At 39.4% G+C, this 21,100-nt stretch overlaps 3 protein-coding genes and 1 pseudogene across 3 annotated transcripts; 2 read left to right on the forward strand and 2 right to left on the reverse strand.

Moving 5' to 3' along the window:
• Window positions 1-77: 77 nt before the first annotated feature.
• On the reverse strand, window positions 78-3,871 carry LOC111474594 (bZIP transcription factor 60). Its single transcript, XM_023119601.1, has 3 exons — window positions 3,107-3,871; window positions 2,392-2,615; window positions 78-663 (listed from the first exon to the last, which is right to left on the reverse strand). Exons 1-3 carry the CDS (start codon window positions 3,703-3,705, stop codon window positions 410-412), a joined length of 1,077 nt encoding a protein of 358 aa, XP_022975369.1. The 5' UTR covers window positions 3,706-3,871; the 3' UTR covers window positions 78-409.
• A 1,625-nt stretch (window positions 3,872-5,496) lies between these two features.
• On the reverse strand, window positions 5,497-6,628 carry LOC111474663 (annotated as a pseudogene).
• An 867-nt stretch (window positions 6,629-7,495) lies between these two features.
• On the forward strand, window positions 7,496-12,879 carry LOC111474607 (chlorophyll a-b binding protein 7, chloroplastic). The gene is made up of 6 exons (XM_023119607.1): window positions 7,496-7,727; window positions 7,806-7,972; window positions 9,677-9,823; window positions 10,410-10,542; window positions 10,999-11,091; window positions 12,401-12,879. Exons 1-6 carry the CDS (start codon window positions 7,557-7,559, stop codon window positions 12,701-12,703), a joined length of 1,014 nt encoding a protein of 337 aa, XP_022975375.1. The 5' UTR covers window positions 7,496-7,556; the 3' UTR covers window positions 12,704-12,879.
• Window positions 12,880-13,609: 730 nt separating this feature from the next.
• On the forward strand, window positions 13,610-20,917 carry LOC111474484. Its single transcript, XM_023119560.1, has 9 exons — window positions 13,610-13,888; window positions 14,769-14,884; window positions 15,025-18,012; window positions 18,116-18,274; window positions 18,407-18,586; window positions 18,828-19,022; window positions 19,427-19,525; window positions 19,660-20,259; window positions 20,369-20,917. Exons 3-9 carry the CDS (start codon window positions 15,079-15,081, stop codon window positions 20,702-20,704), a joined length of 4,503 nt encoding a protein of 1,500 aa, XP_022975328.1. The 5' UTR covers window positions 13,610-13,888; window positions 14,769-14,884; window positions 15,025-15,078; the 3' UTR covers window positions 20,705-20,917.
• The last annotated feature ends 183 nt before the right edge of the window (window positions 20,918-21,100 follow it).

A 21,100-nucleotide genomic window follows, 5' to 3' on the forward strand; every position in this document is an offset into this window, starting at 1 on the left:
ACACAAACGCATCCACGCTCCGAATTGATCAACTAAGACTATGGGCAAATGAACAGTTTCGTTGAAGTTCGTTTTCTAATCAATTTAAAATAACTCAATGTTCAAATAAATAGTGATACAAACGGTAAACAAGTACAGGCTAAAATTTGGATAAGATGGGGTGCAAAAAGAAAATCACTGCGACCATGGTTTTCGATAAACATAAACTAAGCACCAAAACATACGGCATTTAGACTTTTAGACAACTCCACGTCTATCTATTTCCTTTCCATCCCTATAGAACGCAAGTCAAGTTACCAATTTCGTTTATTCATTCACCCACTCTGACCGTTCATCCAGTTTAACGCTCAAAACCATACAATCATTTCGAAAGCCTACAACATCTATCTATATCAACTTCAAAGCTGCACTAGGCCAGTATCGCATCCAACATACTCAGTTTCATCCTTGTTCTAGCCGCCTTGCATCTTCTGGTTTGTAATGATGAGTACGAGCATCTGGAGTTGTTATTTCCTCCCCCGTTGAAAGGCGCGCTTCCTGGACCTTCCTCCTCCACCACTGTTACTCGTGGAACAGGTTCCAGAGTTGATTGTGGGAGTTGAGGAAGAGTGAACAGGCAAACGGTGCCCACTAACCAAAGCAGGGAACCCAACAGCAGGGATTCTGCAGGACAACGACGAATATTTATTACACCTTTCATCCGACTTATCAACCAAAACTGATGCTCAATCAACTAACAGATCAAGTTAACATCATTTAAAAACTGATAGCCAGGCTACCGAAAAGAAGTAAGCGACTGTCCATTAGGATGGAACACAAACACAAAAGTAGAATTTTAAGAGAAAAATTAAATGTATATCACAAATTGTAAAACATACATCGCTCAACACAAACTTGCTACTTCCAAACCGTAGATTTCAAATTAGAAAGAAAAGTCAGATTCTTGTTAGGCACACATCTACTAGGGTAGTGTATTGTGGATGGATGGACAAGTGGGAGGGAGTGGGATGGGTTGGATGAATTCCATCCATGGTTATAGGATTTCAACATGTAGTAATAGATGCGTTGGTCGTGTAATGTGTTGTGGATGGATGGGAAGGGATGATGACGGCTTGACGAGGGCAAAATGGGCACAATAGATAAGACAGGATAGGATGGATCAGTGATCAGTTTGATTGGTTTTTCGGAGGTATAAAGTTCAAGTCCATATTACATTCTATTGATAATGATAAAAATAAATAAATGATACAACTATTTTCCTTTCCTCGTTGTTTTAAATTGTCCCACTTCATTTGGCAGTTGGATTGATTAATCAGGCAAACATTGGCAAGAATATAAACTGTAAAGAAACGTGAACTTCAAAAATATTCTTTATTTCACACAAGAAACTCCAATAGGGAATATCAGAGAAAGAAAATGGGTTTTACCTTTAAATAAATTTATATCACACACTAAGACGTCAAGTGCTTAGTGTAAACGTTTAAAAAGGGAGTCACATAGAGAGAAAATGGGTTTAACCTTAAAAACAAAATTATGAACAATCTAAAACATAAGTTGCTTGACGCAAACGTTCGACAAAGTAGTTAATAGTGTAAAGGCACAAGAACTTAAAAAGGATTTTCTAATCTAATACTAAGAACCCAAAGCTTAAAGGTACTATTATTTATGAATTTTATCCTATTACACACTAGGCAGTCAAATGCATGTATGAGGATGGCAAAAGAGAGACCAAAACAGGTAGTCTCATCACTCATGTTCTGAGTGCCGAAGCAGTCATTGAACATTCTCGGTCCATAATGTCACTAGTCAAGTTTATTCAAAATTGACACCCCAAGCGTGCCCTTTTACAATTTTCCATTTTCCTGGAGGTTAGTGGTCACCCTCTAAACTGGGATGTATAGTTAAAAGTAAAATTTTTAGTTTCACTCTCCTACCTCCACAAAACCATCCCCATTGTGTGTGTGTGTGTGTGTGAGCAAATAGAGGAAGGATAAATAAAACTATACCTATTGCTTTCTATGTTTTGTTGTGTACATTCTAGGAGCGTTTTCAAATCCAAGACAAACTTTGAAAACAAAAAACAGTAGTTTTAAATCACCTGGGAAAGATGAAAACCACAATCAAGATGTTGTAACAAACACAATTAAAAACGAAAACCCAAAAACCAAGTGGTTATCAAACAGGGCCTTAGATTTACTCCCTCCATCTACTTACTCTCAAGGCAGCAAAAGTTCCTAATAATATGGATGCGGAAAATATCTGCAACTTTACCTTATAAACAATTCAATTATTTCCCTTGCGAAATCATCCAAACTAACAGCGGCAGAGAAAATTTAATTTTGTCATATATGAAATGATAAGGAAAAACACATAAGAAAAGATAAACCGTACCCAACAAGAGCACAGCAGACTCCTGCTTGGCCAGTGAAGCACCAGAAGCGCCTCCCATCTGTAAACTAAAGCGTAAGGCTTGATTCTCAGCACAGCAACACTGGAGCAACCGCCCCAATCTCCGGCATTCACCTTCAAGAAATTTACTCTTCATCTCTAGATCCTTAACGTACATCTTTTTCCTCTCCCTAGATCTCACGGCTGCATCCCTATTTCTCAGCTGCCTGGAAAATTCGAATTCATACATTGCAGTTATCCCTTCGAATGGCATTCATGCATTATGTCAGCTTCTACTAAAAAATAAAATGATCTTCGATCACGGTTATTCGATTATTTATTATCCTCCCCCATTGGGAGAAGGGATGCAATATGCATCGTAATCGATGAGAAAGCACACCAAAACGTTTCATGCCACAGAAGCGGCTGCCCCCCATACAGACCCCTTTCTACCCGCGTTCTTGGTGTTTCAAACATACCAGATATCTCGAATTAAGACTCCCAGATGAGAAATAAGGTCCTTGGGGGTATATGGCGACTTATTGTAATTAATTCTTGATCTCAAAAGAGAAAACCAAACACTTACACTACCACTACAAATGGAAGAGCTACGTGGCAGAAACTATAAATGTTCAACGAGGCTTAAAACTAATATGGCGAAACCTCCTAATTGATTACAAATAGTAGAATGCCTACTCAAAAGATTCAGTAGCAATACCTTCTCCGCTTTTTGGAAACAGGATCTCCGGCATCTTCGTCTACACTATCGTCGATGTTTGCTGCGTCGACCTTCTCCTTCTGGGAGTTGTTTGAATCGTCACGGCAATCGGAAGCATTGGACGGAACGTCAACTACAGCATCGACCCCAGAGGACCTCCCATGAGTATCTACAAGTACTTCAGGCATAAAACTATCGCAGTAATCGCCAGCAGGAGCGGGAGAAACCTTATCTTCATCCTCTTTCTGGCAATTGCTAAAGTCGTTATTGCAATCGGAAGTATTGGAATCGATGTCGATTACAGAGGCTCCCCCATGAGAGTCCACGAGTACGTCAGCCAAAAAACTATCGCAGCAATCGTCAATAGGAACGGAAACCTCCTTCTCTTCATCATCGTTCATTAGAGCGTTCTCGATCTCGTTGATCCAGGAAGAAATCGAATCAGGAGATGAGTTAGACAACCCCAGAGGCGATGTTGACTCCCCCAAAGAAGGGGGTTCCATCTCCCGAGCACCGATTCCCTCTGGGAATTCATCAAAGAAGTCGTTCCAATCAATCTGTCCTATTATGTCATATTCGGAGAATTCGAGATCCTCCATTAAACGGGGAAAACTGAGAGAGATGAGGAACTGAAAGAGTATATACAGAGGGAGGGAGGGAGGGATAGAAAATTACAGAAGTTGAAGAGGAGAGGGGATGTGATGGGATTGAAAGAGAAACTGCCGCGAAGGCACAATGACAGAGGCGGAGAAGAAAGCGCGTGTTTATTCGAACTAAAGCAGCAAGCAAGGAAACAAAAAAGCGGGGGTACGAGGGATTTGTTAGGGTGCGGACCTTGTTACAGTGCTCCTCCTTACCCACGACTGAATTCTGACGGCTGATCTTGTCACGTGTGTGGATCAGAATGGGTGCATGAAAAGAATTAAACTTGGGCGCCACGCATGATTCTAATTGTGCGTACTACATCATCCAGCCAATAGGATGTCGCTTGGTGGCACCCAGTCGTCCACCTGTCTTTTCCTTTACACGTGGGCTTCACCCTCTCCTACAACACACACGACCATTGTTTTTGCTTTTAAGTATTTTTTAAAAATTTTATGTGGTCCCCGATAACCATTAACTTCCTCTCTTTAACAGACAATCGGGCCTTGATGGGCTTTGTGGGCCTACGCCCATGGGCCGTCAGGCGGATTGTCCCACACATTAGTGTATTTTCCCAAATAAAATGTTGCGCAGATATTCTAATTTTAAACAAGTCAGCCTCTGTTCCTACAATTTCATGGATCATTTGATAGAAAAAAAAAAAAAAACAGGAGGGGGTGTTGTTTCAAAAACATACAAGTTAGGATTGTCCCGATTTACTAACAATACCCTGTCATCGGAAGAAAATATGAAGCTAACGACCAACTAAACACTTGGAACATAATGTCCCTATGCCACTTGTTTCAGCATATTTGATGTACATGAACAAAATTGACGACTGAATTCCACATAACCCCCTCCTAACGAGACTTGGTGGCATGCCATTTGAGCCCTCCTCGATACCTATACAATAATATAACGAACCATTTCTATCGAACCCCTCGAAAAAGGAGAGGAGAGGAGGAAGACAGAAAGGCATGTCAATACCAAAATCAATATAATATGGAGTGGACAGCAACCACAGATGGCATGCCAAATCTCAAGTCCAAAACCCCATTCCCTTAGAATCATGGATAACCCCTCCTCCATTTCTTACTTAACTATAAAAACCCCAACCCAAGGCCATAATTGTCAGCTTCACTAGATTCCAAGCAATTGTGCCGAACAACCTTTTGGATTTTCTGGAATTACCAGTTGTGTAAGTAATAAAGCCCCATGCACAGTTTGTCCGCATATTCATTCCACAATCGTCAATTTGACTAGAACACAGAAAAAACTTGTTTGTTACACATGTCCACCCACTATCTATTATATGAAATAAATCCAACCCACTGATATATCAACCAGAATTTGAACTAGTAGCGAATTGGCGAACGAATTTCCTTCCTATCTTGTTCCTGCCTGAGTCGGAAATTGAAGCAGGCGAGTAGAAAGGAAGTAATGGGAATAAACAGAAGAAGTCGGAAATTGAAGCAGGCGAGTAGAAAGGAAGTAATGGGAATAAACAGAAGAAGTCGGAAATTGAAGCAGGCGAGTAGAAAGGAAGTAATGGGAATAAACAGAAGAAGTCGGAAATTGAAGCAGGCGAGTAGAAAGGAAGTAATGGGAATAAACAGAAGAAGTCGGAAATTGAAGCAGGCGAGTAGAAAGGAAGTAATGGGAATAAACAGAAGAAGAAGCAGAAGTTCAGTCTATGAGTGACGACCGGAGATAGAAATAGCTGAGAAATCATATCCGACAGCATGAACTAGAAACAGAATAGCAGGTAACCAAACCAAAAGGCTACTTGATATCATATCATATCCACCGTTTTGTCTAGAGCAGATTTCTACTTCCTATTCAGGCAGAAAGTACTGTGGTGTAAGGTATATAATTAAATGACAGAGCACAGAACGATTACCAAAACACGTCGTCACTTCACTGCTTCTCCTCCCTTTCTCGGTTCCACTGTTCAATACGGGCACGGCGCTCTACGCTTCCTTCTCTCACAGGGCTTCTGCTTCGTCTGGGGCTACCATGCCTTCTCCTTCCCCCATCCCTATCATACCTATCATGACGCTCCTTGCTCCGTCCGTTTCCGCGAGACTCACGATCTCTGTAATCCCTCTCGCGCCTATCCAACTCCTCCGGTTCCGCGGACTCAAACTTCTACTCCTGCTCCGGCTCCGCCTATATCCCCGGTGCCTACCGAACAGCTTCCTCCTCAAATCCTTCCCGATCATCTTGACATGCATAAAATTGCAATATCCCCCTCGATTGCAATTATTCTCCTCGTATTGGCGGCACGTGGCTTCGCGGAAATCAGTCACCGGAGAAAAATCTGCGATAATGGGTCGACCAGAGTAGAACCGCCATTGCAACGCTTGTAATGCGGCAGCTGCCTGGTCATCCTCCCAAAACTGAACGTAGACATTGTCAATCATGTGGTCGGCGAGATTATCACAGACATTAAGGCACTCGATCTCACCGAACTTACCAAGTTCCTCGTAAATGTCTTCATAGAAATCCTCAAAGTGCTCCTGAATCTTTCGGGGATCTATAGGCTGGCCCTGAGCATCGACGCCGGGGGTGATCATGTCGGGGCGTTGGTACATGTTCGACAAGAGAAGTGTCGGGGAAATAGTAGGGCGGTTGTGGAGGCGAGAGCAGCGATCTCCATGACGGCAGGCGCCGATCTTGAAATAGAAAGGGCAGTTGACACGGTCCTTCTCCGAGCCAAATATTGAGGCCAAGTGTTCAGCCATTGGAGATCAGATGAAAAAGTTTTGAGCAACAATTCTGGACCTGATTGAAAAGGTTTCGACGGAGAAGAAGTGGAATTCAAATTAAAACCAAATGATGAACCGAACCGATGGTTCTATTGCAAGATAAAAGTAGGAAGGGAAGCAAAAACCCTAAATTGGAGAAATGGATCTAGACCAAGAGCTCCAAAAGGGATCGTTTGAGTTTTAGCAGCACTTGCCAAGTTTAATAAAAATATTTTTGAATTTTGAGTCTTATTTCGAAAATACTTTTCTAAACTTTATAATTTATACTTGCATCTATCGACCAACCCCTTTTAATCTATACCGGTTAATAGAATGAAATTGATTTATGTGAGAAGTTAATGAAGTCTTAGTGATTAAAGAATGAGTTGGCTTACGTTTGGTGTTTGATGTTTTTGTTTTTCGTTTCGAAACAATTTCGGTAATACACTACTTGCACCTCGACCATCAACTATATCATTTTTGGCATTTGGCATACATACATTGGAGGCCTTCCAAACCAAAAAACACAAGTATCAAATTCACAAAAAAACTTCTCCATTTTCATTATTGTCAAAATTGGTAGGAACTTGAAATCATTTTTTTTATTTTTCTCCATCCAAATAGGTTAGAGATAACTAACTACTAGAGTCATTCTATTTGATTAATGAGTGGTTTGCATATCTTACTCATAATAGGAGAGTGAGTTCTTTTAATACTCATTTTGTCTTTAGAGATGGTTTTAGGGCACAGACAAAAGTTATGACCCAAGAGTTCGTAGGATAAATTATTGGTCTATGAAACAACTTTTAGATACTTTTTTGTTTTCCTTATTAAATACTTTTTGCAATAAGTTTAATTACACAGGGAAGTATTTGTTGTATTTAAAAAAAAAAAAAAATCAGAGTTATGAAATAGCTGTTTGAAGAAAAAAGGAAAAGACAAAGGAGTGTGGACTATGGGGGAGAAAGGAGGAGAGAATCAAATTTGACCAAAAAAAACATCTGATGTTTAAACGCGCCATAAAAGTGCGTTATAGCTCAGTGATGACTCTAATAGCATAGATGGTAATGGCGCTATTTCATCCACACACTTCGCCTTCTGCAGTTTCATCTTCCTCCGCCTCATTCTATGGGAGTTCTCTTCAACAACTCCGTTCGCGCACCATAGCCCTCAATCTTCGAAACAGCCCCTCCATCCCTCATCGTTTCACTTGCACAGCTTCATGGCAGGAGGTTTGTAAGAAAACAAGCTAGCTGTTTCCATTTTTCGCTGATTGCTGAGTCTTTTTTATTTTCTTCATCATGCTTTAGCTTGCGGGGATTTTGATATTCTCCGCAATTCCTTTCACGGCCGTGAAAGCCATCGCCAATAGCCCATTCGGAGAGTCGCTCCAGAGGCAATTGGAAAAGAAAAAAAATGCTGCGGTCGCCAAGTCTTCGAAGTTCAAGGCTCTTGCTGAGCAGGCTAGAAAAGATAGGTAATCGGGTAAGCTTATTTATTGATGCACGCGTGATTTGGTGACGCCAACGCCAAGTTGGTCTACTCGTATTTTTAGAATAATTACATACACGTTGAATTAAAGTGTATTTAGAACCCATAGAACTTCATGCATTGTGGTGTTATCAGTCATGTTCAAAGTGAGTAGATTGTGATCAAGACAGTGATTCTTAAAGAAGACGTAGAAACCAAAGGGTTCATGGTTAAAACTTATTGGAATCGTTTGGAACCTGGAATATCTTTAAGCTCAAACAGTTGAGCTTCACATTGCCATAAAGTACACAAACTAGCGTCTCTTCTGGGCAAAGCAATCGAGGCATTATCAACTGGTTTCATTGTCATGGATACTTGTTCTGTTGGAACGATATGACTAGTAGCGGCAGAGGCAAGTATCCAATATTTCTTTGAATTAAGCAATAAATTTGTAGCAACGAAATAACAAGTACCTGAAACATGAACTTGGGCACTTTAACCCCTGTTGCACCATTCTTTATCAACTAGCTGACAATTAAACTTAGTGATTCATTGCTGGCAATGTGTTTGGATTAAGAAACTGGATATTGCTCCCATAATTGCTCTGGCCTGAAGATAGTAGTCCGTCACAGCCTCCTCCATCCCCACCCCATTCTGCCCAGGCCTCGACCATAGCCTTCAGATATTCTCCTATTTGCATCATTCTCTCCATTCATCTTTCTTGCTCTCCTCTAATCCTTGTGCTAAATCTATGTTTCATTGCTGCCACCATTGGTCTTCGATATGCTAGATTAAAGATATCTGATTCATCTAAAAGGTTTTCTCACAAATTTTCTCAGAATTTACGGCTAGTATACCAACTTTTATTATTATGATGAAAGTGCCATACAACAAAGTATTAATATATCCAAATGTCTAGCTAAGTCGTAACAGAACGAGGTACTTGACTTGGACCAAGTAAAACAAACTAACAACATTTAGTTACTAAAAAGTAAAAATGTTTGCTACTGTATTCGGTTGCCAAGGAAACTTGTAAGATATTTAAATCTTTTGGCTATCATGACTTGAACTCATTTCCTTTAAATTCCTTTTTTTATTTATATTGGTTTCTATTGACTACCAGGCCAGTTCCTGGTGGAATGTATGCCACATAAATGTTCTTCTAGTTAAGTTATGGTGAATATTCCATTTCAAATTTTGGATATCTATTTAATTTTTGAAGTTTCATTGGGCCAGTAGTATTTCTTAAATATTTATTTCATTTTAATTTCTTTTTAGATTTCCTACGTTCCTCTTGAATTTTCCATCATTTTTATGTATCCTGGTTCCGGACATAAATAATATGTAACGTTCGCTAAAGAATCAACAAATTATGTCCAACTAATAATTTTGAAGGAATGACATGGACATTTTTTAAAAAGGGTTTCAAATTTTCATGCTATTAAAGGATTTCGGGAATTTGCTATCTTTATTTCATGTAGATTATTCTCTAGTATCTTTCATGCTTTGCAAATCTTCTTCATTCTTGAAATAGATTACATGGCTGCGATCTTTTGCTTGTACTAATTTACATTGGATTGGATGTGATCTTATGAATTATTGTTTATCCAACTATGAATGTTTTGACTGCCAGAAAACATATAAACGAATGGTACAATTGAATCAAATTGCATCGTGTTGTAAATACTATTCTATTGGTGAATAATTGCAGCTCGTGGTATGGAGAAAAGCGTCCTCGCTGGCTTGGTCCACTACCATACAATTATCCAAAATATCTGACAGGTGAACTGCCGGGTGATTATGGATTTGATATTGCAGGTCTGAGTGAGGATCCAGTGGCTTTTCGGAAGTACTTCAAGTATATTGAGCTTCTTTTAGCCTAAAATTTTCTTCAGCAGTTTCTTTTTTCTCCAATATCTGGAATCGTATGTAGATGTATTAGTGCACAGCATGAGAGAATATGATTCTTCAGCAGTTTCTTTTTTTCTCCAATATCTGGAATCATATGTAGATGTATTAGGGCACACCATGAGAGAATATGATTCTCAGTTTCTTTTTTCTCCAATATCTGGAATCATATGTAGATGTATTAGTGCACACCATGAGAGAATATGATTATTTGACTTGTGAGTGGCCGGTAGACTAAGGGACGACATGATGATTATCAATGCATATAAGCTGTGAGAGTAATGAAATGATCCGGCATAACATAATATAGACATCACCTTAAAACAGTCCCCGAATGATTATCCACATGTTTGTTTGCTTGATACAAAACTTGCGTACTGCACATCTTTCTATCCAACTTTGGAGATATTTGAGCTGTTCTGTACGTAGTATAACTTTACAGTCCTAAATTACCTTAGATAAGCAACTCTTATTGAATGTATACATTTCTTTTTTAAACCTCCATCAATAATTTTTATGTATGTATCATATTTCAGCTTTGAAATACTGCATGCTCGTTGGGCTATGTTAGCGTCCCTTGGTGCTTTAGTTCCAGAGATCTTAGATATTTTTGGAGCTTTTCATTTCACTGAACCCATCTGGTGGCGAGTGGGATATTCAAAACTTAAGGTTTGTTTTCCATCTCTTGGTTAACCATTTTTCTGGATATCCATCATATAGGATCTTTCCGTGTGTCTGCATGGTTTGTTTTTATATTTTTACGCTTGTTTGGTTATGTTTTTTTTCACTTTCAAATTACTGTTTAACTTATTGCTTCTGTCTAATCATGTTTTATTTTAAAGTCTAGTTTTTCATGTCATCCTTTATTAATGAAATCAAATAATGAGTTATGACTTCATGTCTTTCAGTGCCGTGATAAGCTTGAGTTCGGTTGCTGTCTTCTATTTCAATTACTCTTTCGCTACTTTGTTTCAATAAATTAGGGACAAACATTTTCAATTACAATATTTCATATTCCCTTCTATAAACTCCATGGGTGTGCGTAGCTCCCCATTCATTCATCCCTACTTTCCAGCACTTGTAATTGACTCTATCATGTTACTGTTTGTGTTCTCGTTCCACCAGGGAGATACACTCGACTATCTTGGAATTCCAGGGCTTCATTTAGCTGGAAGCCAAGGAGTGATCGTCATTGCAATTTGCCAAGCTATTTTGATGGTAACCTATATCAAACAATCTTATGTTCTGCCTTCTCACATTTTCTTTTTGTCATATCTTTTGGCACTTCAGTTAAATGGTTGAGGGAAGCATGACATTATAACGTGTGTTAACTTGAGTTGGTTAACCTCAATCAAATTTCACCCCATTCCCACCAAACACAATAAATGGCTTGGTTCCCATTGCAGTTTCTACAACCAGCCTTGGCCCTTGATTAGCTTGTTTAGGAATTTGGAATTAAAATTTTCCTTTCGGAGATTACACGTTAGAAAAAAAAATTTAAATAGATTTTTGTTTTTTGTTTTAACAAGTGTAACTTTTCATTGGTGTATGAAAAGGAATAAAAGAGAATTAAAATATATGAACCTCCGAATGGGGAGATAGGAAAAGCATAACGCCCAAAGAAAAAAGAAAAAAGAAAAAAGAAAAAGATTACAAGAACCTGAAAAGAAACCAAAACAAACCAAACAAAAAAGAGGAACTAAAGAATTGCCAACGATAACAAAAAAAAAAAATAAATAATAAATAAATAAATAAATGCAAGACTAGTAGATCAAAAAGCTCTTAGAGAGCTTACAAACAAAAGCTAAACATTAATGTGAAGCTCCTCAAACCACCGCAGCTTCAAATAGAAACCGCACCAACCAGCTTGAAATATCACACCAGAAAAGGAAGAAAAGCAACAACTGCCATGGAGAAATGCACGAACACCACATGGCCGAACAACCAAAAGCTCTATCAGCAAAACTCAACTGCAAAGAAAACCAAAAGAAGCAGTAACTTCACCCAAGAACTAAAGGCCGAAGAGCAAATCAAAAAACATCAGCCAAAGACAAGATCATTCCAAGGAGAAAGAACGGAAGTACAGGCAAAAACCCCGTTCTCAAAGAAATAATCTCCATAGATTTAATGCCCCTTTGTTTATAGAGGAAGAAAGTTGATGAGAGGGGAAGATGGAGAATCATCTGACTGTGTTCTTTGAAGGGGAATTAATTTTGTCTTCTTGAAAAATAGAACAAAGAGTTTCTTCAAAACCTTCATCATCAAGTGCCTCATTAGAAACCTTTTCATGCCACTAACAATTTGAAAATTATACTCCAAGTCATAACTACTAAGACCTATCTGACTCCTCATTTCCTCCACAAAAACTAAACTTTTGATGATACCATTTGTTGAGTTAATATTAGAAAGGATGTTATTAACTAAAGATGTTGAAGAATTGAGATTGTCTATTGTTAAGAGGGCATATTAAACTATTATATGTCTGATTGTTCTTACAACCGTATGATGTAAGTTAAAATGCAAGTAGGTTGGACCTGAGTATGCAAGATATTGTGGCATAGAGGCATTGGAGCCTCTGGGAATATATCTGCCGGGGGATATAAATTATCCAGGTGGTGTGTTGTTTGATCCCTTGAACCTGTCCGAGGATGCTGCAGCTTTTGAGGAACTGAAAGTGAAAGAGATTAAAAATGGGCGGTTAGCCATGGTTGCTTGGCTAGGATTTTACAGTCAAGCTGCTTTGACGGGTAAGGGACCAATCCAAAACCTTCTTGAACACGTTTCAGACCCTTTCCACAATAACTTTCTTTCCCTGCTCAACTCATCATGAAGTAGCTTATAATTGGAATCTGGATTATAAAGTATAGTTTCCTCAAATCTATATAGTGTTCATAAGGGATGGACAAACAATCATGCTGTTCTAGATGGGAGATTGTTGCTTGATAAGTTAATACTTAATGGTGTGGTCATTATATCTATCTGTCGTACATCAAGCATCTTTGAGAAGCTAAAGCTTGGTAAAATTTGTTTTTGAAACAAATTTTACTCAACTTTAATAAAGTATCTTGAACCTTAAAAATGTTAAATATAGCATTGAACTTCATTTTAATTTGTGTACAATAGGACATTTTAGACATATATTTGAAAACTTGTTTAGAGATTAGACACTGATGAAAGTTTAGAGACCTATTTGTGAAGAAAGAAAAAAAGGTCTGGAACTATATTTGTTATTTAAAGATAAATGATTGAAGTAAAAGGTGGTTGATTAATTTTTATATAGAGCTATAAGTGGGAACAGTTGTAGGGATTTCTTTGAGATGGTGATTAGTGCTTAGGAACCTATAGTTAGGTTTTTAGCCGAATGGATTAGCAGTACAGTGTTATCCTGAGGCATTTATGCAAGGAAGAGGAACGCAGTGGCCACTTTGAGGTGGAGGACATGATTTTATTGTATCATTTTAGTTGGTAATTTGATGAGTTCAAAGGGATGGGGGAACCGAAGGCATAGGGTAGAGTTCATGTTTGAGGGTGGTGGTGAACGTGGGGGGAGTGTAGGCCTTCCAATTTGGGAGCTCCGAGAAGGATTTGTAGGGTTGAAATGGGGCCAAGTATAGGTCTACTGCTACCCATGATTTTTAAGGAATCAGTATAGCAACCCACCTGCAGTGGTCACAGCCACAGGTCCCCTACAAAATGGTGAAGAGTGAAAGAGTGGTATAAAGTTTGGAGAAGCCATGTTGTGTGATAATCTTTTTAAAGAATGTTGACAACGCCCTCCACAGGCTTGTAGTAGGTCAACTTGTTGTGTATATGGATTGGGACCTGGATGCGCATGCGAGCCAACCCACGCTTCAACGTGCTTCTCTTCATCTTCTGTTTCTATCCTAGCACCCACTGTGATCGGCTGGAGAAGTGTTTTATTTGTGTACCAGAAGATTAGTTAGAATCGGACGGCATATTCAGATTTTGGAGTTAACAATAATCCCACCGACACTCCAATCTCCAAATCTCCACGGTATTCGAATCTTTCCCCCTACCTTTCTCTCCTCCTTTTTCAACGTTTCGTTTTTTAAATATTAGGCAGCTTTAAAATACCATCGAAAATCTTTTTTTTTTTTTTTTTTAAACAATATCTAAAATAAATTATTTAAAATAAAAAAAACAATATCTGAAATCAGTTGGATAAATAAATGACAGAAAACAAATGCGATCTTTTATCTTATATCGTTACAACTAAATCTATTAGATACAATTAATTTAATATTTTATAAAAGCAATAAAAATTTGTTTTTTTTTTTACTTTAACCAATCGAATTTAGATTTTTAAATTATTAGATTTTATTTGATAAAGTATTCATCAATGAAGATATGTAATTTAGTAGAATTTAAGAATAATCGAAAAGATTACTTGTATAATTAATGAACTTGGCGTAGCGACAATCAACATTATTTAAACATCCATTTATAACCTATGGATTTAATTAATGATCATTTATTGACTGTCCTCTTATTTTTATTTTTTATTTTTAGTTAAATGAATATTATAATAATTAAAACAACAGGGAATAGCCGACACTAACGTGGCCCATGTTAGTGTAAATAGCAGGACGTGCATTTTATAAAATTACGCCAATGCGAAATTATATATATTACAAAAAAGAAAAAAGTATTTTTGATTTGATTTTTGAATAAAATAAAATCAGCTCTTTTTAAAGTAATTTCTAAGGAGTAGATTTGTTAATTTGACTTGAAAAAATATTAGAATAGCAAGTAGAGAAGAGACCAGTCTCTCTCTTCTCCTTCTCCTTCTCCTTCTTCTTCCCCTCGCCAGCTGTTTGTTTCACTCTCATCTACGACTCTGCCTCTTTCTCAGACCTTAATTCTTCTCTCCGCAGTCCCTGAACCAGTTCTCAAGATCTGCACCTGCAATTATCCACATTCATGCCTGCAACTCGATGATCTTCTCTACTCGATCTGCCAAATTCAACCCACTCCTTCGCTTTCGCTTCCGGTAACTCTCTCTCCTTTCTGTAGTTGAGATCTTTCCCTTTTAATATCGTTGACTTGCTCTTACCTTTTCCCACTTTCTAATCTCTCCTTTTCCTTCTCCTTCTCCTTTTATGTTCATGTTTCTGAATTCGATTTAATCAGCAATCTCCCTTTGTGATCGTCTTTCGGAGTTTTGAGTCTTTTTTATACATAACGATGGCTGACATGGATGTGCTCGCCGACTTCTCTGAGGTTAACGAGAAATGTACCTTGGATATGAGTACCTACGAGAATTTGCCTAAAGCCTGCAATGCAGAACCCCTTGACTGTGCTACTGCAATTCCTAAGGATGATACCGACGGTTCTTACGTTTTCGTTAGCTCCAACGATGCTGCAACTTCCGATGATCACGTTGCTTCCGATGTCAATGGGCAAGCAAAGTGTTCCCAGAATGTTGATACGGAGATTAAGGTTCGTGATGGGGAATTGAGTACTGACGACGATAGAAAACCTGAATCGATTTTCGTTTCTGATGCACTGGGGGATTCCCAATTCAATTTTTCTGATCATGTGAATAAGAGTGACGCAATTCTGGATGAGATCAGAGTGGCGGATGTCCTTCAATCTTCTGACGCCAAGGAGGATGAAGCGGAACCTCAACTGAATTTTTCTCCAACGGTGGAAGAAACTCGAATCCCGGAGGGCCAGGCTACCAACGAACCTTTTGATGCAGTGACAAATTCCGGCGAAATCCATGGGGTAGAGTCTCCTCATGAAACTGAAGACATTCACATTCAGGAGGAAAATCAAATAATTTCTACCCCTGGATCTTCTAACCCCGATTCAAATCGTAGTGGAGAAGTCAAGGTGGAGTCTTCTCAAATGGCGGAAGATATTCAAATTCATGAGGATAATGGAATAGTGGGAATCATGAAGTCTTCTGATACCGAAGAAAATCCTGTGATAGACATTGAGGCGGAGTCTTCTCAGAAAGCAGACAGTATCCAGATTCACAAGGAAAATGGAACGGTTGCAATCATGCTTTCTGATACTGAGTCAAACCCTGGGGAAGAAACCGAGGTAGAGTCATCTCTAAAGGCAGACGACACTCAGAATCACGAGGAAAATGGCATAGTGAAAGCCTTTGATTTGTCTAATACCGAGGCAAATCCTAGGTCAGAACTCGAGGAGGAATCTTCTCGGGAGGTGGAGGACATTGAGCTTAGGGGGCAAAATGAAATAGTCGACACCAACACATCGTCTGCTTCCATGGAAAAGCGTGGGGAAGAAGGGGAAGTAATTCCCGAGGATAATGAAACAGTGGTTATCAATGAATTGTCTGATACCATACCTAACCGCAGTGAAGAAACTGAGATGGAATCTTTTGAGAGAGAGGAAAGCATTCGAGAATCACAAGATGCCACGATGGAGGCTGCTGACTGCCATTGTGTTAATGTTCAAGAGAAGGTTGATGAGATGGTAAGTAAAGCTGTGGTAAGCGATTCTGTAGGAGGAATAGGAGAATCTCAAATTATAAGTTTGGGTGCTGCTAAATCCGAGGTAGATCATCTTGATGATTCCGTGGAAGACGTTAAAGGGGAATGTAAACAAGGGGTTGCATTGAATGAAGAGAACCCTGAGAGCACTCAAATTACAATTAGTCAGGATGGCGAACGTTTCCAGGTTGCTGGTGAGGAACAAGAAAGTTTAAATAATGAACTTTCTCTTTTAGAGCCCTCAGAAGAAAACAAAGCGGACATGGAGCAGGATTTGGAAGCAACTCCTAGTCCATTGGTCTGTCCAGAAGACATAAATGGTTCTATGCCCATTAGGACGGATGATGGCTTGCCAACTAGTATGGATCAAGATGACCCCTTGGAGGCTATTGATGACAAAGACACTATAGTTAACAGGACCAGCTTCCATGACCTTACTGAATCCTCACCTGGCTCTGTAGATTATGATATTGCTACTGATGAAACTCATATATTATCTCCTACGATGTTTATTAGTGATCCAAGAGTAGAGTTAAGTGAGATTACCGTGAATGAACAAGTGGTGAATCATGTGTTCGAACTGGAAGAGAATTCAGAGACGGTTTCTCAACCTAAGGTGGACGAATGTATCAAGGTTGGAGATTTGGAATGTACAGTCTCTGGAAATGAAGATGATATGCCCACTGCACTCGACCAATCTAGAATTGCTTGTGGTGACAACTCTGTTGCTGGCAGTCAATTAATCCCCGAGGACATTGAGCGAGTGGAAAGCATTGAAACAGCAGTATCTATTGTTGTGATAGGAAATACTAAGATTGAAATAAGGGAAACGCCTTCTGTGAACTGTCTTAATGATCCATTTCTGAGATCCGATCTTCACGTTGAGCATTATACAATGTCTGAAAATGTGGCCTCTGCTGGTGATGATGTCCTACCGGATCAGGAAGTCAGTGAAAATCGTGAGGATGACCTTCTTGGTGACTCTAATTTTGAGATCATGTGTGAGAACGGTCACATCGAAAAAGACGACCAATCAACTTTCCACAGTAATGATATGAGATCAAAATCTAAGGATTGTACTTCAATTGAAAGTGAAGAGAGAGGTTCCACTGTTCCTGAAGTTTTTAATGGTGTCGTTAAATCTCCTGCAATTCCACAAAGTTCTGCTGTTGAAACAGACTCGGAATCGCATGATAACAAAAGCAGCTCAAGTCTAACTGCTAACGAGAATTCAGTGGATGACATCGAGATTACATCTTCCATGGGAGGTGGTAGCAGAACTATACCTGGCGATGATTGCAGTATGTCAAAAACTGAAGTTCTCAAGCGTTCCATGATAAAAGATGAAGGGAATCTGAACTCAATCTCTGATGTTGTCTTTGAAACTGACGGTAAGCTGACGAAAGATGAAACTGAGGTCATTCATGAGGATTGCCAGAATGAACCTTCACCTGTTTCTCCAGAAGGTTCTGCTGATGCTTTAACGGGGCAAAATGTAGGGGCTGAGGCAGGAACAAGGCCGTTTAACTTTTTGGTTAAGGTACCTAGATTTGATGATCAAAATATAAGAGAGCAGATTAAGTGTGCTCAGACAGAAGTTGATCGGAAGACCAAGGATCGAGATGCCATTCGGGTTCAAATACAGACAATGAGGGTAATAATGATCATTAACAAATTGTTTCGAAGTTTAATGTGTGAGTGTGAGTGTGTGTGTGTGTTTATACATCTTTTCATGGCCCAAATGGTTATCTGATCAGGCTGCATGTAAAGCGTTGAGTGATAATCTTGAAGCAGCAATGTCGGAAGGAAGAGCTGCAAGAGACTTGCTGAAGTCAAAAAGACTGGAGATAGACTCTGTTCAGTCAGTGATAACAAAAGTGAAGAATGCAATGTCCGTTGAGGATATCGATGGCAGGGTAAGCACCTATTCATCTTCAAGTTAAATATGTTTTCAGCAATTGTCCTCGCCCCTACTGCCTATGTGCATGCTTGTGCCCCCAGCATTTATTTTTTCAACGTTCTGTGACATCGTGCTTCAATGTATGCAGATACGCAACACTGAACACATGATAGAGCATGAAACGCTGCCACTAAAAGAGGAAAAGCAATTACTTCGTGAAATCAAGCAATTGAAGCAGCAGCGGGAACAGCTTTCATCAACTATGGGTAAGCAGGAAGAGCTTCAACAGGCACTGGACCAGAGGGACCAGATTGAAGAGCGCCTAAAGGTATGATCTAGGGTTTGATACGTTTGTTCTATGCCATCTGCATCCATCTGTAAAATATATAATACCCTGCTTCTCTATATATGTTTTCAACTACTTGCAATGCGCAGCATAAGATAAAGATGCATATGCATAAGATATTTATTTCAAGTACTAGCAATGCAGCATAAGGTTTAGACAATGCATCTTCAATTTTGTTTTAAATACGCATATTCTCATGATACTTATTAATTGTACCCCACAGCTATTAAGAAAGGAGATGGATTTACTGAGGGGCAATGTTTTGAAAGCCGAATCAGTAATAAAGGTTGCTAAGAAGAAATATAATGACGAAAGCATAAAGCTGGACGAGTTGCAATCCCAGTTTAAAGCAGCCGATGAGATTCGCCAAGAAGCATATGCTAATTTACAGAGTACGAGGAAGCAATTGTCTGAGAAGGTTTGTACTCGTGATTTTTGCTCTTAATCTAGTTGTGGTAAGCATTTTAGAAGATGATGTGTGTAAAATAAGTGTCGAAGGTATGAGGGTCAGGGTCTTTTTCCTTCATCACGTTAGAATGGAACGAAGTTGACATCGTAGGAAGGTAGTTCCCAACGATCTATTGTAACTTTGTGACGAGGATAGATTGGATAGTGGTTTTCATTTTTGTCTTGAATTCTTCAGTCTCGGATTAAAAAGTACGAGGTGGGACCTGGCCTGGGGTACTTTTTAGCTCAAATAGATCTTGTTGCAATTGTACATATGTATCATTTTATGTTTATCTCCGTTGGCGTTTCACCACCAGTGGGGTTCCTTTTAACTAGTGTCACCCAGTGAAAGTGTAACCGTTGAAATTTGACCAGAACAAATACTGCTGGAATTATCGGAAGGACGCAAAGGAAGCCAATGAAATAGCATTGAGTGGAGATCTAGAGAGACTGCAACGTTTGTGTGTTAATCAGGTTACTTTATTCTTACCTTCTTTTTGTTGACATAATCAGGTTACTTTTTGTTATTGATTCGGTGTTGCTAGTTCTGATTGGGTTTCATTTTGGGTGTCGAGTTGTTTCTATGTTCTGACTGATTAATATTTTAGGTAGAGCGCATGATGGAACTGTGGAACACAAATGCCGAGTTCAGGGAAGAATATATTAAGAGCAACATGAGGAGTACCCTGTGGCGACTAAAGACGTTGGATGGCCGCTCCCTTGGCCCCAATGAAGAGCCGCATGTACCGAACCATATTGTAAAGGAGAGACCAGCGAAGGACAATTCTCTTTTAACGGTTTCAACAATGCAGGAAACAGAAAAATTGATACCCGCTGCTGATGCTGATGATGCGAGAGACAATGACAAATCAGTGACGAAAGTAGCCGAAACGAAGAATCGAACGACAAAAAAGAAGCCGGAAACAGTTGTGGCCTTAGAGAGTGGCCCCAGAAGTATCTCTAGCGAGAATGAGGTAGAAGAGCCACCGCGACCAGTGGAGATTAAGCGAACAAGAGAGGAAGAGGAGCTGGCGGCGAAAGCAGAAGAGTTGAGAAAGGAAGAGGAAGCAATCAAGTTGAAGGAGCGACGTAAGTTGGAAGAGAAGGCCAAAGCCAAAGAGGCGTTGGAGAGGAAAAGAAGAAATGCTGAGAAAGCTCAGGCCAGGGCGGCAATTAAAGAACGGAAAGAGGCGGAAGAGAGAGAGAAGGTATTCAGTGCATGTATATATTTAATTGTAATGGACTTAATAATAATATGCTCCTTTTCTTTTCTGTATGAATTACAATTTGATAGCTAACATGTGTTGTTGTGCACAGCTAAGGGAGAAAAGAGCAAAGAAGAAGGAAAGGAAGCTGGCAGCTGGGACGGAAGCTGGGAATGGTCGGGATGAAATGGAATGTGCTATAGTCACCAAGACCCCAGCAGCAGAAGGTCCGAAGGAGGAGTCCGAAAACAGAGGTAAACAGGGGACAGCAGCGAAGAGGCGGCCTAAAAAAGCATCGCAGTACACAAAGCAGAGCAAGACAAAGTCAATGCCTCCGCCACTTCGAAACCGGGGTAAGAGGAGGATGCAACCATGGATGTGGATTCTTCTGACAACCCTGGTTGTATTGGCGCTGTTCTTTGTCGGACAACAACAGCTTCTCTACTAGATCTTCTTGGTTCGGTTTCCAAATTTAGAATGCAATTCAATTTTATATAGTTATAGAGTGGCACACAATTAGTTGGTGAAGGAAGGATATACGATATAGATAGATAGATATGGTAGGCTAATTCTTTGGTTCTATTTTCAAGATTCATCTCTCTACCCTTGAGAATTATTAACAGAATGAAGTATTTCCATTACTAAGTAGTATTTCATTATCGTCCTTGGAAGAGTGTGAGATCATTTAGGCTGCATTGCATTTTTGGGGCCGTGGAGAAAGAAGAAAAAGAAAAAAAAAAGAAAAGAAAAAAAAAGAAAATACAGAGAGGAGATTCCACTGGGAGAGTAGAATAGAAGCAGATGAGGGAGGGTGTGGGGTGGAGCATATGCTCCTGCCGTGAGA

This window comes from Cucurbita maxima, unplaced genomic scaffold (genome assembly GCF_002738345.1).
Source record: "Cucurbita maxima cultivar Rimu unplaced genomic scaffold, Cmax_1.0 Cma_Scf00003, whole genome shotgun sequence".
NCBI classification, from domain to species: domain Eukaryota; kingdom Viridiplantae; phylum Streptophyta; class Magnoliopsida; order Cucurbitales; family Cucurbitaceae; genus Cucurbita; species Cucurbita maxima.

What these genes read in the sequence shown, in the direction of transcription:
- LOC111474607 (XM_023119607.1), top strand. Translation starts at nt 7,557, where the DNA reads ATGGTAATGGCGCTATTTCATCCACACACTTCGCCTTCTGCAGTTTCA. An exon ending in GCACAGCTTCATGGCAGGAG is followed by an intron (nt 7,728 to 7,805) that starts GTTTGTAAGAAA and finishes ATCATGCTTTAG; the next exon opens with CTTGCGGGGATTTTGATATT. An exon ending in GAGCAGGCTAGAAAAGATAG is followed by an intron (nt 7,973 to 9,676) that starts GTAATCGGGTAA and finishes GAATAATTGCAG; the next exon opens with CTCGTGGTATGGAGAAAAGC.
- LOC111474484 (XM_023119560.1), top strand. Translation starts at nt 15,079, where the DNA reads ATGGCTGACATGGATGTGCTCGCCGACTTCTCTGAGGTTAACGAGAAA. An exon ending in TTCAAATACAGACAATGAGG is followed by an intron (nt 18,013 to 18,115) that starts GTAATAATGATC and finishes TTATCTGATCAG; the next exon opens with GCTGCATGTAAAGCGTTGAG. An exon ending in GGAAGCAATTGTCTGAGAAG is followed by an intron (nt 19,023 to 19,426) that starts GTTTGTACTCGT and finishes AAATTTGACCAG; the next exon opens with AACAAATACTGCTGGAATTA.
- LOC111474594 (XM_023119601.1), bottom strand. Translation starts at nt 3,705, where the DNA reads ATGGAGGATCTCGAATTCTCCGAATATGACATAATAGGACAGATTGAT. An exon ending in GTTTCCAAAAAGCGGAGAAG is followed by an intron (nt 2,616 to 3,106) that starts GTATTGCTACTG and finishes CGAATTTTCCAG; the next exon opens with GCAGCTGAGAAATAGGGATG. An exon ending in GTCTGCTGTGCTCTTGTTGG is followed by an intron (nt 664 to 2,391) that starts GTACGGTTTATC and finishes GTTGTCCTGCAG; the next exon opens with AATCCCTGCTGTTGGGTTCC.